This window comes from Geospiza fortis, unplaced genomic scaffold, assembly GCF_000277835.1.
Source record: "Geospiza fortis unplaced genomic scaffold, GeoFor_1.0 scaffold58, whole genome shotgun sequence".
Taxonomy (NCBI): Eukaryota; Metazoa; Chordata; class Aves; order Passeriformes; family Thraupidae; genus Geospiza; species Geospiza fortis.
This window is the reverse complement of record NW_005054359.1, coordinates 193,740-212,856: the sequence shown is the minus strand read 5'-3', so window position 1 is coordinate 212,856 and position 19,117 is coordinate 193,740. Positions and strand designations below refer to the sequence as shown.

At 39.1% G+C, this 19,117-nt stretch overlaps 1 protein-coding gene across 1 annotated transcript in view; it reads left to right on the top strand.

The window, feature by feature from the left end:
- The window catches only part of PHLPP1 (PH domain and leucine rich repeat protein phosphatase 1), a 62,022-nt gene that overhangs the window by 2,020 nt on the left and 40,885 nt on the right, over nucleotides 1-19,117 (top strand). Inside the window, exons 2-3 of the mRNA XM_005423847.3 lie at nucleotides 180-305; nucleotides 15,292-15,458. Of these exons, the coding sequence (XP_005423904.1) occupies nucleotides 180-305; nucleotides 15,292-15,458 (293 nt within the window). The remainder of the gene's footprint in view (nucleotides 1-179; nucleotides 306-15,291; nucleotides 15,459-19,117) is intronic.

Here is a 19,117-nt window from a genome sequence, read left to right as displayed (position 1 = left end):
TCCTGCTTGTTTTGTTTTCATGGATATTTGACACCCAAGATCCAGCTTGAGTGGTTTGAGATGGTTAATCTGGCTCTACTTGATGATCTGCTCTTGGGCATACTTTAACTTTGCCTTGGGGAGTTCTGCAAAGAGAGTTTTGATTCTTGTTGACTCACAGTTTTCTGTCTCTGCTGTAGGTGGAAGAAGTGAAAAAGCACCAGCACTGTTTAGCATTTAGCTCCTCTGGACCTCAAAGCCAGACCTACTACATTTGTTTCGATAACTTCACTGAATATCTGCGATGGCTGCGACAAGCATCAAAGGTGAGAATGCTGCTAACTCTGCTGTGAATGGGATGTCTGGAGAGTTTCCCCCGGTTCAGTCTTCTCCATGCAGCAGTACTGTTCCTCTTCTGGGTTGATTGTCAAGAACTGCTGTTGCTGCTGTTCGTGTTGTATGGAAATACCCAGTTTTCTGGGTAACAGGCAATAGGGAGGTGAATTTTTCTGCATTTATACCAACACTTCTTTCTACTGAGGTTGTGTAAGCAAAGTGCTGTACTGAACTTCTTCCATTTTCTTATCAGCTGGATGGATCTACTGAGATCATTATAACAACAAGGATGACAAATACAACTGTCAATATTTCATTTAAAAAGCTTTTTTTTCAGTGTTATTAAAACCTAACGTAATGTCAGGGGTTTTAAAATTCATTCTTTACATAGAACCTAAATATTAAATTGCTAGAATAAAGGATTTTTTTTGCTGCTTTGAAGTGTTGCTGAACCTCTCTCTAGTTTAATAATTGATTTTTGGGTTATTTGTAATAAGCAAATAGTTTTCTGTCAGTGAAAAAAGGTTGCTAACTAAAACCGTTGTAAAGTAAATTTTATACTGGGCTTAGAACACAATTATAGGAATTTAGGGCCTGCATTTTTTTGTTTAACTCTTCAGTTCCACTTTCTGCTGTTGAAAGGTATTTTTGCAATTGTCTGTTTTGTCTCTTAATCCCGGCCACTTTTTTGCTAAAGCTTTATATATCTTCAACCATTATATTTTTCATACCTCCTACAACTGAAGTTTTTTTACTGTGCTGTCAGCATGCTCTATTTTTTTTAGTTGGCCCTAAACTACTCATTAGTTCTGTACTCGATAGGACTCTCCATGCTCTTTACTATGTAAAAGCAACTTAGTTTTATGTAGCAGTACTTGGAGACACTTATGTAGCACTAGATCTGTTTTGTCTTTAGATTGGCAATTGTCTGGATAATACATTATTGCAATGATGCAGCCTAGGCTGTGAGCTTTTTAAAAGGTTGGATTAGATGTCAAACTTTCTTCAAACAGTAACTAATGCACCTTCTAGCACATACATCATTTAAAATGTCTTTTAGGGGTTTTTTTTTCCTAGTAAGTTTTAAAATTCTTTTCAAAAAAGCTGTTTTATGAGATGGTAAGGCATAGTCTGTCAGCTTTTTGAGTCCTTGCTGCTTTGGGAACTCTAGGACAGTAGTGTCCTTTCATCTCTAGAGGGTTTGACATCAGATAAATGAAAGGCAAATCTAATGAGTGAGGAAAACAGTGGAAAACAATGAACTTCAGAGCTAGAGATAAATGGCCAGAAAGCCCCTCTGAATTTCTGGCAGCATAAGCTTGTTCTGTGCCATGCTGTGCTTCTCTCTTTCTCTCTGGTTCACCCAAATGACTAACAGCATCGGGATGATAGCCAACATGAGAACATATCCCCATGCACTCATGATAACCTCCCATTCTTATGTAAGTGTAGAAAGAAAATACATAGTTTCAAGTGTCTTTTCGGACTGTCAGAGGTGAAGAAACTCTCTATGCTATTCTTTTAGTTGGTCAAACATGCTTCAAGGAAAAATAAAGGCATTTTAAACCCCAGCTCCCCAGCCCCCAAACCTGAAAACTGGCATTCTGCATTCATGGATTTTCAAACAGTACTTTGCCACTTCAAGTTGGTTTTTTTGATGTTTGGGGTTCCTGTCTTGAGACAGAAAAACAGAGACAAGCATGACTGTATGCAGGGCAATCGTGTGGGAAGTGCTGCACAGTAACATAGTTTCTGAAGAACAGAAACAGGGAAACTAGTAATACTGCAAAAGTAACTCAGATTTCCTCCAGTTGGTGCTGTTTGTGTCAAAGTGCTTAATTGTGAGGTGCACCACACCTGATTTACATGTATAAAGAAATGACAAAAGTTCAGTCTTCAGCTCTGTCGTTCAGGCAAACTTAACATTCATTTCCTGTTGCTGGGAAAAAGCCCCAACATTCATATGGGGTATTCTGCCTCAGGTGTTTGGGAACTAATCAAGTTCAAAGCTGCTGAAACAATCATGCTAATTAAGAAAATATTGTGTAAAGCACTGTGTTTCTAAAAGCAAGCAAATTTAGGAAAGGAAGTATTATGGCTCTGAAACTTAGCTTCTAGTTGCTTGCTATGAGCTAGGTCATACAGTGCTTCCGGATTCTTTCCTAATAGTGGTGTTGTATATAACACTTGCACTTTTGTGAGTTGTTATGAATAATATTTAAGACTGTATTTTAAATATAGATGTTGTTTAATGACATTTGTTCTGAAAGTGACATTTGTGTTAGCTTATATTCAGTGGTAGTTCTTCAGAGTAGTTCTTCTCCTTGTGCTCCTGATATGTGCTGCTGAAAACTGAGGCTTCTGATTCTTACTTAGTGTAATGAAAGCTTTAATTATAAATTTTAATGGAGAAGGAAATCCCTGGTAAAATATTTCATTAAAATTGCTCAATTCAGTTTTTAACTATGAAAAAACAATTCATATCTGTCTTCTGTATACTTCAGAAGAGCTAGAAGATGATGTTATTTTAACTTTTAAATAACAAGCTCAGTCTTGAAAGGAGGCTTGCAAAGAATGCTTGCTCTGCAGTCTTTCTCCCCGCAGAATATTGGCAATGTTGACTTTTTAGTGGTGGTTCAGAATGAGACAAATCCTAATGCATCACTCCTGCAAAAAATATGTGTATGCTAGAAAAAATTTGAATTTGTGTTTGTGGAGACTGGGGTTTAATTTAATTAAAAATAAGCATTGCTCCTGTATAATCAGATTCATTCTAACAGTGGAATCTATCATAGCCAGGACCGCTCTCGTGCTCTGCCCCTTTAAATTTTTGGAAGGTGAATAGGTATTGGGATTGGTTTTCCTGTAAATATGTGTCCTGAGGTGAACAGAACTTCTGTTTTCAGGACAGACTAGAATTATTGCACAAATACTGACCTAAATATCGAACTTGGTGACATACTTATTCCAAATAGGCCACTTTTAGATACGCTGATTTAGCCTCAAACAGAATATTTTTAAAAGCTGGAGATCTGTCTTGTTCGTTAATATTGATAGTTCTATACCACAGTGCATTTCTTTCCTTTTACTTTCCAAAAACTGGTGGGCTAATTAAGGAAGCTTAAAAGGAAAACAACAGCAACAGATTTGGTCCTTTGTGATCTAATACATTTGTTCTCTTGCCAAATGTTGAAAAATTGGCTTATGCAACTGGGAAGGGGGAGCAGAGGGGAAAGAAAGGAACATCTTCACAGCTTTAAAGAATTTTGTCTGCATAAAGTTGTCATGATGGTTCTGGAACTGGCACAATTACTTGCACAGCAGATCTGCCACTGTTTGCTACTTGAATGTCAAATGCAGAAGGACAGGGCAAAGAATGTGTGTTTAACAGTGAGGAGGACCTGATGAGGGGATTCCTCATTTGACACTTCCAAAAGCTTAAAAGCTACACCTTTAATGTAGAAGAGAGAGGTGTTACACATGTGGTGCTAGGGAGTGGTGGGACTTGCTGTTGTGAGGCTTTAATTTGGGATGTGGTCTGCTGTTGGATGCTTCTAACACCTAAACCTAACCATTTTACAACATGTGAAATTTCTGTTGTGAGCGTTGCCTGTGACACAGTTCATGACACGGATGGTTTGGGTGGAGTATAAAAGGATTAGCAGTCCTCTAGGTTCCAAGGCATGCAGTTAAAATGGGATGTTAAAGTCTGCCTTGGAAATTCAGTATTGCAGAGCTTATGCCAGGGTGCATTACAGAATTTTATCTTCTTGGAAATAGTGTGCCCCACTGGGCATGCTGGGATGAGTTATGTGACCCCACAGAACCTCTGTCTCCCCTCCTGGCTGCAGGAGAGCAGGAAGTGTGTCAACAGCTTCGTGTGACAATTATTATTTCCTGCTTTAGTGCTTGGTTCAGTGGGGCAGGTAGAGGAAGAGAGGAGATGAGGGACAAGGGCTGTGAACACTGCATGTCTGTGTAGGTAGGGAGAGATGTACAGGCACAGAGCCTTGTGTGTCTGCACACTATTGACCAGAATTGGACAGCTGTGGCTGGGCATAAGTTGTCATGTGGGGCTTAGGTGCCTGCCCACAAAAGAGGCCTGCCATTGAAAATACAAGGAATGTCCAAAAATAAATTTCATAGGTTTTAAATCCTAAGAGTTTTCTCTTGTGTGCTTTTATATTTTCTTTTCCCTGTTTCGGTTATCTCTGTGTTAATGTCTGTCATGGAAGTATGTGGTGTTCCAAACAACCATAGCCTGTGAAAAAGGAGAGATGATGTCAGTGTACATTATGTTTAAAACACAGTAAAAATAGCAAGAATAGCAAATTCAGCTGAGAAGGGCGTGCTGCCATGTTGGCCTTATTCCTTTCATGTCAGTGCAGAATGCTCTCTTCATACATTTACTTGCACTGTGAAGCTAGCAAAAAATAAGAACAGATTAGAATTTAGCTTACACTATACAAGTAAGTAATGCAGGATCCTCTACTGTTGTAATTTCCATCTTTCCTCAACTTGTGTAGAGATCTACCTGAAGCAGCAGTACAAAATTATTAGTTTTGCTTTTTGCCTTTTTTTTTCTCTAAAGTTATCTAGTTCTGACCATCTGCCTCAGTCTTCTAATTATTTTTTCAGTACAAATATGACAATTGTGTACAGTGACTGTTGTAAAAAGGGAGTATGAGCCCTGAAGAACTGGACTATAACTCTAGTGATACAATATTTACTTTTGATGAGGAGAAAAGGTTTGAGTTCTGACCACAGACTTGGTGCTACAGACCACATTTATATATATAAATTCTACAGAATTTAGAAAATAATTCCTGACCTTGGCTGCAGTTCTGCAAAAATATTTCCAAAATAGGAGACCAAGATGATTAGCTTTTGGATGTGTTTTACAGAAACTGTGCTGAGGAAATGCAGTAAGCAACAATTGAGCATTACTGCTAAAGATGTACCTGCTTTTCAGCTCTGCTTCATCCACCTTTGAGACAGGGATAGATCATCAACTGTGGGACTGCTTTTTCCTTCAGCACAGAAGATTCTGCTCATTAATTAAAGTGATGGGAAATAAAGTATATCCACTTGTGCATATAGCTTCATCTTGATTTCAGATATTTTCAGATGTTAGTGTTTTCTTTCTCCTGTCAGCCATGGTCAACCAGGAAAAGTTGTGTGAGAAACTTCCACACCAGCTTCATTGTAGAACATAGACTTTGCGGAGCTTTTTAATACAAAATACAGCTTCCAGTCTGTAAAGAAGGCTTGAAGCCACGAATCTCATTGTTAGGTTAGCCCTACATTGTATTTGCCTTGGCTTGCCCTCTAGGTGATTGACCTATTTCATATGTATTTCTGGATACTGTAATGAGCTGTCTTCACAGAGTTCATCACTGCAGTGATTTTTATTACCAAGCTTCAGTTGTTTCTGGAGGCATTAGGGACAGGCTTTTCTAATGCTTACTGGTCAAAATGGGCTCAGAATATCTTTTTGCAGAGCTTTGATCACAGAACAGCCCCAATGGTGAGTGGAGGGAAAAATCATATGCAAGGATAAAGTAGTTTATTTTAAGATATTTGGGATGTTACTTATTACAGTGCTGACAACTTTTATGTCACTGAATGTGCTGTCTCCTCTCCAAGTGTCTGTTAAACCCCCTAAGCAATGGATAACCTTCTGGAGGAATACTGTGGAGAATTTTACTTTCCATGCAATTTGAATTTCTAGATTAGCATTTTTGCTTTTACCTTTTGCTCTTGGTTATCACCTGTGGTCATTCCACAGGGAATTGTGTACAACAGACTACTTGTGTTGCAGTTAGGAGTTTCTGACATTTCCTTTTAGCTTTATAATCTTAGTCTGTGTGTTTGAATGTACCGTTGTGATTTGGGGCTGCCTGGTTTTATGTGTGCTGGGAGCAGGTTGGAGGTCAGGAACTTGCTGGTTTGTCACTGTGAAGGTAACCATGAAGTTTTTGGTTTGTTTCTTATGCCAGTTGAGCTTGGAGGCTGAAAAATGAGTCTTTATTCTAATACGACCTAAAAATTAGTTTAGTATACTGCCAGCATCAGTGGGCATCTTTTGAGAATAGCCTTTAAGCAAAGCTCGTTTTCTTTGTGAATAACAATTTGTGTTTCTTCACACTTGAGACTAAGCAGCACCATTAGCCTGTTGGAAAAGTTGATTCAACATCTAGTCAAGGAAAGAGAACCCAGGAAGAGTTTCTCATTTTTTAGTGGGTCTTTTTTTGAGCTGATCCTTACTTACAGGAAATATGATGACTCTAAGTTTAGTACAAGGAAACCATTTTTTCCCCTAATACCATAAAATGACAATGTTGAGATAATGCTTTCACTAAAAATAGATCCCTAAAAATAAACCCAGAGCTTCCTTTTGGTGGTGATTACAAATACTCAAACATAAACAAACCTCTGGTTTCCATGCGGAACTTGACTTCCTTTTCTCTGTGTGTGCGAAATCTTCAGTATTTGGGACCTTTGCTCTGAAGTCATATCTGGTCATTCTTGCTGTTGATGGCTTCCTATCATCTCAAGTGCGAAAGCAGAAGATTGGGCAAAGCAAACTTGAAGCCAGTTTTCTTGCTCTTTTGATGATAACACTTGCAAGTTTTCCTCCTCTTCTTTCCCTGAAAAGCCTATTCTTTTGTGCCTTTTGTTATTAGAGGTTAGTTGACATTTTGGAAATTAACTTCTGGGTGTGTTTCAGTGTAGTCAGTCTCTTAATGGTTCAGGAGGGAAGCCTGATATTTTGTCTCAGCTGATTAATTTTGCATGTCTAAACAGTACAGCTGATTTTAAAGTGTAATGGTGACTTGAAGCTCTTCGTTTGTGTTTCAGAGAAATTACAGTTTTGCTGTTTTTTTTTTTTTTTCTCTTTTGCTGGCATTTAGAGAGTCTGTGGTTCTTGTTTTGGGCTTGCTGCCTTCAGTTAATAATGGTTATTGAAGTATTACAGCCAAGAGTGAGAACAGAAAACTAGGTATCACCCACACATCTGGAATAGCATTCAAGTACTGTCTTTTGAAGCCTCTAAATCAGGTTCTGGTATTGTTGAAGCTGAATTTGTGCAACTCCTGCATAATTACGGGAAAGCATCACCTGGAAGCTCAGTGAGGTGTTGTATATGTTATCTTTTAAGGTGTGTTCAATCCAGAAGGATCCCAAAGTGTTTTCAGTAATCTCTGGAAGTGAAAGAGTAGAAACAAGTGGGAGAGTGAATGTAGTGTTGCTCTTAATGAAGCTCAGGGGACCCAAGTGGCTGCACATCCTGTAAGATGGGAGGGGATTGCAGGGACTGACATACTGCACAGAATTTTGGTGTGTGTAAGGTGTGATAATGGAGCTGATCTTGAAACTGGATGACTTTAACACTGAAAGCCTTTCCAAGCAAAGTCTAGCAGCAAGGAACAAAGGAGAGGAATTATTAATAAAATCTAACTTTAAGGGACATTTACTCTCCTTAGGCCTCTTCTGTGGTCAGTGGAGAAGAATTAAAGTCTCCAAGGAGAAGAGGGAATGAGTGCTGGAGACCAGTTTTTGGCCACAGGCCAGTAGAGCTATATCCATGATTATTTGTATTTCAGAACACTTGGGTCAGAAGGCCTTTCTGAGTTACAGTGGAATAACGGCATGAAAAGAGTTCATCTCATTGTAGAATTAATCCATATGATACAGCTGTGTCAAAGAACCTAGATCAGCAATTGAGGACCTAGCATAATTTCTTGCTTAACACAAACAAGAAAACCCTACCACCCTCTCCATGTGGGACTGGGGAGACTCAGACAAGTGAAATTTCAGTGTAAGTCTTACTGGCAAGAGTCTGAAATCTGTAGTGTATCATAGAATGGTTTGAGTTGGAAAAATCCTTAAAGATTATGAAGTAGTTCCAAAATTCCCACCATGGGCAGGGATACCTTCCAGCAGACCAGGTTGCTCAAAGCCCCATACAATCTGACTTCGAGCACTTCCAGGGACGAGGCATCTGCAGCATCTTTGAGCAACCTTGGATTATCTTTGTGGCCTTCCTCTAGACATGCTTTTAAAAGTTTAAAATGTCTCTGTTGTGTTAGAGACCTTAGACCTGGTTGCAGCACTCCGGGTGGGGTCTCACAAGGGCAGAGTAGAAGGGGAGAATCATCTCCCTTGCCCTCCTGGCCACGTCTCTTTTCATGTAGCCCAGCCTGTAGTTGGCCTTGCTGGCTATGGTGCCTGTTGTTTGCTCATGTCTGGCTTTTCATCAACCAGAACCCCAAGTTGCTCTCAGTGATGACTTCTACCAGTCTGTACTTAGATCTGGGGTCATCTCCTGACCCTGGTGCAGCTCCTGGGACTCGGACTTCCTAAACTTCATGAGCTCTTATAGCCCCACTTTTCAAGTTTGTCCAGGTCCCTCTGGATGTTTTCTCTTCCTTCTGTTGTGTTATCTGTAAGCTTGTTGAGGGTACACTTGATCTCACTATGTCACTGATAAAGACATTGAAGAGCACCAGTTGCAAGACCTGTGATCCTGAGGGCCATTACCCTCCACCTGACAGAGAGCCATGAACCACAACTTTGGCTGCATCCATCCACCAATTCCTTATCTGCTAAATAGTCCACCCTTCAAATCCATGTCTTCATGGTTTGGAGATAAGGATGTTGTGTGGGACTGCTGAAGGCCTTAGAGAGGTGCAGGTGGATGACATTGGTTGATCTTCCCTTGCTGACTGCTGCAGTCACTCTGTCATAAAAAGGCCACCAGATTGGCCAGGCATGATATGCACTTAGTGTCTTGTATGTGCTTTAGCATTGCCTCCATGAGGATCTGCTGCATGATTTTCCCATGCTGAAATGAAAAAATGCTGAAAGAAAGTCCTTGCTGGAGGGCTGCTCATTGCAAAGTCTGTGTGCTTGGCAGTACAGCAGCTTGTCTTTGTAAAAAAATAAATCTAACAGGAATAGTAAGAAGAAAAAGTTTTTCTTAATTTGTATTAGACTGTCACCTCTTTGGCAGTGTTTACAAATAAATTACTTTCAGTCAAGCTGTTCTAAGGATGTTAATATTCCTTGCTCCACCAAATGGAGATTCACATGTCTGAATTATAGGTAGCTTAATGCAACAGCTAATTACTGTCCCTTAACTCTTAAGTTACACCTTAAGCCTTGTCCTTGCAGGGATCTTAGTGTGAGCATCCCAGTGTGACTACCACCAAGGTACAGAGTTGATACCATTCCCTGGGTAATATGGATACCGGTACATTATCTCTAGAAGAAGACTACTTTTCCTCCAGGAGGAACAAAAGTACTCATAATCTGGTAATGACTTTGGATACTACCCAGCATTTCCAAATGACAGATGATAAATGTCACCTTTTTTGTCAAATTCTTGCTCTCAAGATCTTTATGCTAAGCTTGGGACACTGGCTTTCACATCTGTGATTTTTTTTTTCTGGTCTCCTGTCATGAAAAGTAAGGGAGCCCAACTTCTGGTTAATCCCCTTCACATTTCCCCCTTCCCACACATGTTTGCTAATGCTGTTTTCAGTTTTTAGAGGTTTGCACAAGGACCAAAAGTAGAAGTGACCTGTCTGTTTATAAAACTTTGTACAGAAATAAGGAGAGCAGAGAAGTGACAAGTTTAAATTATATTTGTTCCCCTGAATCTTACTGGCATGAGGTATTTGTACTGGAGGCTTTTGGCTGCTTCACCTGCACAGGAGAGATGGGGCAAGAGCGCCCTGTGAGTGCTGCCACACTGGCATGCACATCTGCCCTGCTCTTAATAGGGAATTACTGCTCTGACCTGTGGCAGTACCTGTTGAGTTGGTGGATCTGAGTGACAGGCTTTCAAAAAAACCCCTTGCTGGGTTTTATATTTTCTGTGGGAGGCCCTTAGCTTGAGTTGGCACGTATCTAATGTAACATTTGAAAGAAAACAAAAAGGAGATGCCAGAAAAGCCAGTACCCTTTTACCCTTGGGCTGCACCCATTTTAACAGTTGTTATTTAAAAATGAAAATACATGGCTTTAAAGCAAAAGCAAATGGTTTTTTCCCTCCCCCCCTTCATTAAGTTTTCTGGCATTAGGTTGTTTACCAGGCTAAAGAGTTCCTCAGCTCTTGGCTTTGGCTGAGGGGACCAATGTGCTTCCTGGCTCTGGGCTTCAGCTCAGGGGAGGGAGCCTCTCTGCTGAGCAGGGCTTTGATGTTTGAATAGAAAGGAGGATTAGGATTTGAAGCAAGGTTAGTTCTGAGGTGAGGAGAACCTGTTTGCTCAAAGTTAGTTTAGGTATTTCAAGACAATGTATCACTGTTAAGGCTTATGCCAGCCTCGGTGGGATGTGATGATTATCAAACTGTTTAAAAACAAATCCTAAAGGAGAAAAATTAAACTGCCTTTGTATTGCATGTCTACAGCAGGTATAATTTAACACTGTCAACTCAGTTCAAACAGACTGGGAATTTGGCTGCCTCTGCAGTGTGGGCTGTTTTGCTATTTTGTCTTCTGTTGAAGTCCTAAGCAGTAATTTCTTATCTGAATAGAACTATAAGTAATGGGATGAGGGTAAACAGGAAAAAGACATAATTACATTGGTTTAAATTCACACTACAGGTCACACCAAAAGATGTCCTTGTGTAAACAAGACTTGTGTTTGTCCATACAGCTGGGTTCAGCTGTGCCCATTGCTGACATCCATTGTCAGCAACAGATCATTTTTGTAGTATAGCCAAGGCTTTAAAACAAAGACCATAATCAGTCTTGTTGCATAGCTCAGTGACAGAGATGTCATTATACTGATGGACAAAGTGGTTTTTCAGCCCTGTGTAGCAAAAAGCAACAAGAATATGGGTTGATGCAAGTATTTTTCTGTATTTTTGTTGCCAGCAGATTTACAGTGAACCCATACTGTATTTTCACAGGTCCTGGAATACTGTTTCCTTTTTAAAAATAATAAGTAAAGAAAAAAATAACATCAGAACACTTTGGCAAATTTCTTCTATTTGAAGTGTTGCTGGAATCTAGGCATCAGAGGTACTGCTGGCTTTTTGGAATAGTTGTTTTTATTTGTAGGTGTATTGTGGCACAAGTAACACGTGTAAAAATGAGTTTTAATGTTAGGGAGATTCCGGTTTCTTTGGCATGTGTGCAACTCTCAGGTGGGGAGGAGCAGAAGACATACTGCCCAAGAGAGGGAGAGCACTCTGCGGCAGCATTATTTGTGGTGGTATTTATAGAATAAATCTGTATTTTGTTGCTACTGTGGGAAAATTAAAAGCAGAGTTATGGGTTTTGGGTGTTTGCAGTGGGTAGACCCATTGCTTTTTGTATTACGTGTGCTACATTGTATATCACTTCTTCAAAACTACAGTTAGTTTGCCAAATTCATCTGAAGACTGAAAAAATATAGAACAGTGTAGACCTAGGATGCATAATTGAGGTTGCAACAGGAACTGGAAAAAAAAATCTTCCCTTGGACTTTGTGGTTTGATGTACAAAGTTCAGTGTGGCATTTTCCCATTACTACTCTTCTGGTATTACAGTGGGGGACATTGCAACACAATGACAGACTGTAAAGTGTTTAAAAATCATACCTAGGGAATGGACAAAGCAGCATATTTCTTTTTTTTTTTTTTTGATGATTAAATATCCCAACTGAAAAACAGACTTCAAAGAAGTGTGAGATCTTGCTTTATGTTTGAGCTGCATGGGTGTCAAATGTTGCATGTCTTGCAGAGACAAGCATTGACTCTACAGCTCCTGCTGTAGCTCCTGTTATTGAGAGCTTGTGATGTACCATCTTCTGAGAAGGTCATTGCCCCAGCCATTTCTTCAGTGCTATTGGGGCTGGAAATGCAGCAGTGGTTTTGTGTGACACAAGTGTGAGGGATCTGTGCAGTTTGGGATATGATGAGAAGACATTTGAGAGGGATTGGTTTGGGCCATGGTGGCTTCTGGCTGTGGAGTTTTGAATTGTGCTGCTTGTGGTTTTATTTTTCTGTGTGTACATATAGCATATCCAACAGCTATACTTAAGAGTTTTCCACAAGAAAACACCAAACAAACCATAAGAGGCATTTAATGCAGATTCCCTGTGTATCCAGAAAGCCTCTCCCTCTAGCAATGCTACCACACCAACTCTCTTCACAATTTTTGTAGGAGCATGGATGTGTTGAACACAACCCAGATAACTTGTTGGGATATTTATTTACAGTGGAATTTTTTGGTTTTGTTTTCTTCCAGTGGAAGCATGACTTTCTGCAGATAATGTCCTTTTCTCCAGATGCATTTTATTCTTTGAATGTGAAGGATATCCTACTCAGCATTTTCCCACCTTTTATCAGCTTATCTCTGCAGTGATTCTCCACAGTGAGTCAGGGAAACACAGTGCTTTATTAAAGAACTGCATCGTCTTTCAGAGAAAAAAAAGTCTTTGCTTTTAATAAACAATAGCAAACTCGAGCATGTGCAAGATTGATTTCAGAATAACATGATTTCAGAATTTTGATACTCAACTTCAGAATAACTGGTGAAAATTTCTGGTCAAAGAAAGAAAGTATTACAATTATGTTCTCCTTTGTTACTCTTTTTTTTTTCACCTTGTTGTTCTGTTCTATAGGAATTTGTTATAGAACAGTATTAAGCAATGGAAAGAGAAGTTTTATCCCTGCCTGTGAGAATAACTATGTGTGTTTATATGGGCTTTCCTTGTAACAATTTGGGAATTAATTCTTAGAGTACTGTTTGGTAACAGAAAGACTTTGATAAAATTACAGTTGATTCCAGAACGAAGACCTTTTAAAATAATGGTTTTAACTTTTACAGTTATCTCTTTGGTAGAAGCATCATTCAATATTTGTCAGTCGCATGAAAATATTAATTAAATGCTTTGTATAATAAGGTGTTCCCTTAAAAAAAAAGTCAAAAAAAAAATAACCAGTACATATTAACTGTAAAAACAAAATTACTTTTAACTAGATTTATTTCTCAGGGTTTGACAGTTTTAAGAAAGGATTTGCATCCTTTTTTTGGGCAACAGTAGAATTTGTATATTTGATTTTGTTTGGCTGTATTATCATGATTCCACTCAGAGTTACCATTTCCGGTTCTTGAGATATTTTTAGAGTAATGAGCCTTGCTAAGCCCTCCTGGGTTGCTTATTGCTGTTCATATCACATTCCAAACAAATAGTTGGAGCAACAGTGTATACAAGTGTTACACCTGAAATCAAACATTCCTCCATTTTAATTTAACGGGTGTCAGCGGTGTGATCAGAACTGTACAGTACTGGGCATAAACAGACTGAATACCCAGCATTCAGAGATGACTGCTCAGAATAGCCTATGAATAATTCTTGTCTCATATTACAAGGGGAAGAAAAATACTAGCTACGGTAACAAAAGGACTGAACTAATTGAGTAACAAAATTTCACACGTTTTAATGGATGTGGGAGGACTGAATTATTAATGGTTGCATTGGAGAAAAACACTGCAGTGTCTGTTCCCCTTGAAGCTTATGGCTGTGTTATTTGTGTTTATAACAGCAACCACTTATCCTAAGGCCTGTGCACCTTGCATTGGAAAGGAAAAAAAATTGTGGCCTTCCTTTCAGTGGCAAGCTACCTCCTCAACATCTGATGCCTTTAGTTCCAGAGTACCTTGTGGCAGGGACTCTATCTCTGTCCAGAAGGTTGGGTGGTGTGGCCTTCATCAGAGTTGAGAAGCTCTTATGTCACTGGGCATTGATGAGGAGTTGTTGGGTCTTTTTCTCTTTTTGCCCCTTAGATGTGGTATTTGTACCTCCAGAATCCCAGCATAAATGGCCAGTGAAACAATAGCTGCTTTTTGTGTGAGCAGCTGACAGAACACCATAACTATTTGAGCACTGTTGGTGTGGTCCCAGAAATCTAAAATGGCAGTGAAGTTGTTTGCTTCTCTTCCTTTGGACCAGCCATGCCTGCTCCAAAATGCCTCTACTCCTTCTAGCATTTGGCTCCTCTTCCTTGCCCACTGTCCCCACTGCCTTGCATTACTGTGTGGTGGTGCTTTGCCATATAGCATGTCTGTGACACTACTTTGTAAAAGAACAGTTTTAGTAGTTTAGGACAGGAAATATAAGCATTCTACATTGCAGTTTTGTGTTTGTTTTTGATTTTGCTGGTGATATTTTATTTATTTTTAGTAAAGTTTAGTAAATAAGTAAAACAGGAAGATGTAGTTCACCGAGGTGTATCCTAGAGATATGGAAAGGGGCAGTACTGCCATTACTTGAAGAAGTTGCCTATAGGTCTCTATGGAATGGCACTAGCTATATAAATATATATGTATATATAGTGCTAGGTGATATGATTTTTTTTAGCCTCTATAGATTGTGTTTGTTTTACCTTCCTCTTTCTAGAAAACAGTGTTAAGCCTCCAAATCTCAGTTTTGTTTTTGTCATATTTTTTATGAATTTTGGACAGTCTTCTAATTCATTGAGAAGAAATGAGTGCTTGGTGCTTTGCTGCTGGGTTATTCTTTCTCTTCAGTAAGGTTTAAATGGGATAACTCTTCTTCTGCCATTTAATACCCATCTTGGATGTATGAAACCAAAACAATGGTGATGACTGCTAAGTCCTCACTTCCAGTCACTTGGAGGAGGCAGTGCTACCCAAAGGACTAAACTAAAGCTCATGTCAAATATTTATTTTTTCTGGTTGTCAAGTATTGCATAACTTCATAAATGAAAATGGATTAATTTCACATATTAATTTGACAAACCTTTGCTCTTTTCTCCCTGCTGGTTTAAGCACTGAGGCCAAGAAAGAGATCATGGCATAACTTGCAGCAATTAATTAAACTGTTCGATCAGCTGTATATGTCAACACTGGCTTCTGCTATGCTTAAAAATCAGTTTATCTTGTGCTGGTAGGGGTGAAGGAAAAGTTCTTTTTTTTATTACTTTATTAAAATATTGGTGTTGTACTTGACTTTCAGGTTGCATCACAACGCATCAGCTCAGTGGATCTTTCATGCTGCAGCCTGGAGCACCTGCCTGCCAACCTGTTTTATAGCCAAGACCTCACTCATCTCAATTTAAAGCAGAACTTCCTGAGGCTAAACCCCAGCCCATCCACAAGTAGAGCGCTTAGTGAATTACAAAGGTAAAGTAGTATGGTTCTACTACTCTTCCTCTGTCCTTTGAGCCATGATCTGCAGGAACTTTCCTAAAAATTACTACCTCCTCTTGTGGAACATTGGCCTGACTGTAATGCTGCAGAAATTGGTTAACTTTGTGTGTTAGAAACAGATGGGCTTTCATAAGAAACTTCATGTTTTTCTTGTAAATAAATATTTTCAGCTCAAAATGCAGTTTTCATAATATGTTTTTATCTACCTACTGAGGCCAGACTGTAGTTCTTCAGCCTTTGACTCGTGTGAGTGAGTATGAGTTGGTGAGCTGCCCATCAAAGGCAGCCATTCCAGGTAGGAACAGTACTGCATGTGACCAAGTGAAGAACTTTTCTGTTAGCCTCCCAAGCAAAGGAAGCCCTGATTTCATAAATTCAGTCTGGTTCCTGTCCTCCTTCTACTCTACTCAATCCTAATTCTTCTTTCTTAGTGTCTGTGACCTTCCAGTTCTTTCCACTGCAGCTCCTCCAAGAGTGTAACAAATGGGTAGACAGCAGCATGATTAGTGCTCTGAATGATTTAATGTATGTGTCCTGTGGGATCAGCAGCCTTTCTGTGTTCACAAAGATGAATGTTCCCATACTGAATATAAAGCTGTGATTTTAATTTCAGTGGTAAGTGAATTGCAAAGTACCTCAGGATTGTATTTGTGGATGGTCCTGTTCAAACAAAATGTTTTAAACCACATTTCTAAATCCCTTCCTCTTTGAAAAACAACCGAAAAGTACAAGATGGATTATGCAGGCTGTTGTATTTTTATATCATTCCAATTTTATTTTGGAAAAACAAAAAATCTGGCATAATGAAAGATGAATGAACCCAGCAAGTCTGCTTCACAAACAAAGCAGGCAGCTATTCCAAGACCTTATGAGCACAGTCTGGAGAGAAATTCTGACTGGACTGTGACTGTCAGCATAGGTGTCCAGATAACAAGTGGGATTTTAGCATAAGCTAGCGATGAACATGGACAAATAATCAGTGTCTCTTATTTTAATGACTTCTTATAATTTTTTCCTTTTTAAGTATCAGAAAGTGTAAAGGAGATACTTGATTATGCTTTGTCCGTGTACCTACAGTGAATTTCTGTTTGCAATAGGTTTGGATTTGTTCATGTACCTGCAACTAATTCTGTTTGGGATTAGAAAGCATTGATAATTAATGGGATAGGCAATGTTCATTCTCTGTTTAATGTTCTCTTGGTATTGCAATTGTAGGAACAGCTGATGAGTCTTGCTGATAGTTAACAAACCATTAAATTTTTTCTTACTAACATGAGGCTGAACATAAAAGAGGGAAAGAGATCAGATGTCAATATATACTTGTGTTTTATGAGATTCTGAGATGAGGAGAATCTGGAGAAGTGGTATATACCTGAGGTGGTGGAAAACTGATTGTCTCTCATTCTTCTGTGAGCTGGCCCTATTCTGTAAGCAAGTAATATTCTGCTCTACTTCCATTGCTTTGAGCTTGGCAAAAAGGCACAAGGCAGATCTGGGAACTTCTGGAGAAAAAAAAAATTAGGTTACACAGCACTGTTTTGGTGTATCTGAGTTGGTGCACCAGAAACTCCTGCCCTTGTTGTTTCCCTTTGTCTGCTTGATGTCCTCCAGCCTTATCTTCACCCAGGACAGGTGGCATCACCCAGAGAGTGAGTAGCTGGAGGAAGCTGTTGCCACTGTTTCCATTGCTGTGCCAGTTGGAGGGCTCTGTGAAGTAGTGGTAGTTCCCACTGAGGGTTTGGAAAAGCGGTGCTCCACTGGTTGCCTTTTGCCTCCATACTGCTGCAAAAGCATGAGCCTGACCCTGGGGTGTGTTCCCAAGCCATTCTCCTTCCTGCCCTAAGAAATACAGAACTGACTTCTCCTTTGGGTGGGAAAACTCGAGTTGTACTTGTGTTCCCCAAAAGCTTTGAGCCAGCTTGACTGCTAGTAAGGCTGCTTTTCTCTAGTGAGTAAACACACAAATATCTAGAAAGAGGAGAGCACCACACGTTTCGAAATCATTAGTGAAACCCAGTATCAAAACATGTGTAAAGTGAAGCTCGTTGTTCCTGTGAATGCACATATGTTTGAACTGTTTTTTCTTTTTTAAACCAATTCCATAAAACCATTTTCAGATTTATAGGGGTTGCACAAGGTAAAACTTCACTGAATAAACCAAAAGTCTTTTTTTGTTCACGGTGTTCTTTCAGATCACAGGAAAGCAAGTTCAAAATCTCTGCTGTTCTGATTTGGTACTGTTGGCTTTTCTACAAAATTCTCAATTGCTAAATTGGAGGCACGGCACCGCTGAATCAAGCCTACAAGTATTTAAGGCTCCAAAATAGCCATGTGCTTGGATGTTTTGAACAAAACACATTGGCATTTACATACCTACCCTCCTGGTAAAATTTTAAAGTAAAACCTGGTTAGCAAGGCAGTCTAAGAAAATTATACACTTGTTATAAGCAGTTCTTGGTGCTGCAGTTCCTCTTAATAAATCACTTTGGTTGGTAATTTAATGAATGCAGGATTTCAGAACAAGTGTGTCAAAGACACAATAAAATACCAATTTTTCAGCCACCCACTAAGTAGACTTGCAAGCAGTTGGGTCATAGTAATGATGTGCTGACTAGTGCACTGTTATGGCAGGTACAGTCAGGACTGTATTGGGGAAAAAGAATTTCTATTTTTGTTTACGCAGTTGCTTCTTTCAGTTGTTAAAATAATGTCATTTGTTGCATTTATGAATAAAATGTTTAGTCCTGATCAGTACATGGCATCTGAAGTTGTCAAGAGGTGTAGATGTACTTTTTTCCCAGTAGCTGCACTTCTACTTGCTTTACTGTCCACTCAACCCCCTTTTGTTGCTGTAGATGCTCTGCAGCTGTGAACTTCCATAACTGAACACTGAATATTGAAAGGTGAATACAGCAATCTCTATTTTTTTTCCTACTTATCAGGGAATACATATTTCATGCTATATGTACAAGTAAGCCATCTGAAAATTCATCTGTACTGAAAAAAATAGCAAATCATGCTACTTGTTCTCCATCACAGAATCTTTTCTAAAACTACAGGAAAGGATGTTTCTCTTTTGGAGAAGAGAGGAGATTCCTCTGCTGAAATGCTAAAAGTTCAGGCTTGCTAATTTTGCAGAGTACTGTTGCTCTGAGATGAGGCACAAGAATAGACCATAGTCTTTATTTACTGTTGCTCTGCTTCACTGGACTAAGAACATGTGTTCCAGTTGATGTTGTTGGAAAAAGTGGTTGGCATCAAGAATATTATTTTCTTGCTAATGTTGAAAAGTAAGTTCAGTATATGGATTTTTAAGATAAGAATGTTGCAGATTTAAAAGAAAAATAAGAAAAAGAAAAGGGAGACGTAGTAAGACACAAAGTTGTTTTAAAAATAAATAAAATTATGCTTGCCAGTTTTATCTAAATAATGAATTATTCTGATTGTGGTTGTTTGTTGTTAACAGTGGTTATATAGATTTTTATCTTAAGATGAGTATATAGTCGGTATAGTTTTTCTCCCAGACCCCTTATAGAAATGCACTGCCTTCTGTGGCATCTCAGGTGAAACTCTTTGGAGCGAGTGGCAGAAATTTGAAGATGCATCTCTAGGTTATGAGAAGGCTAGAGCAC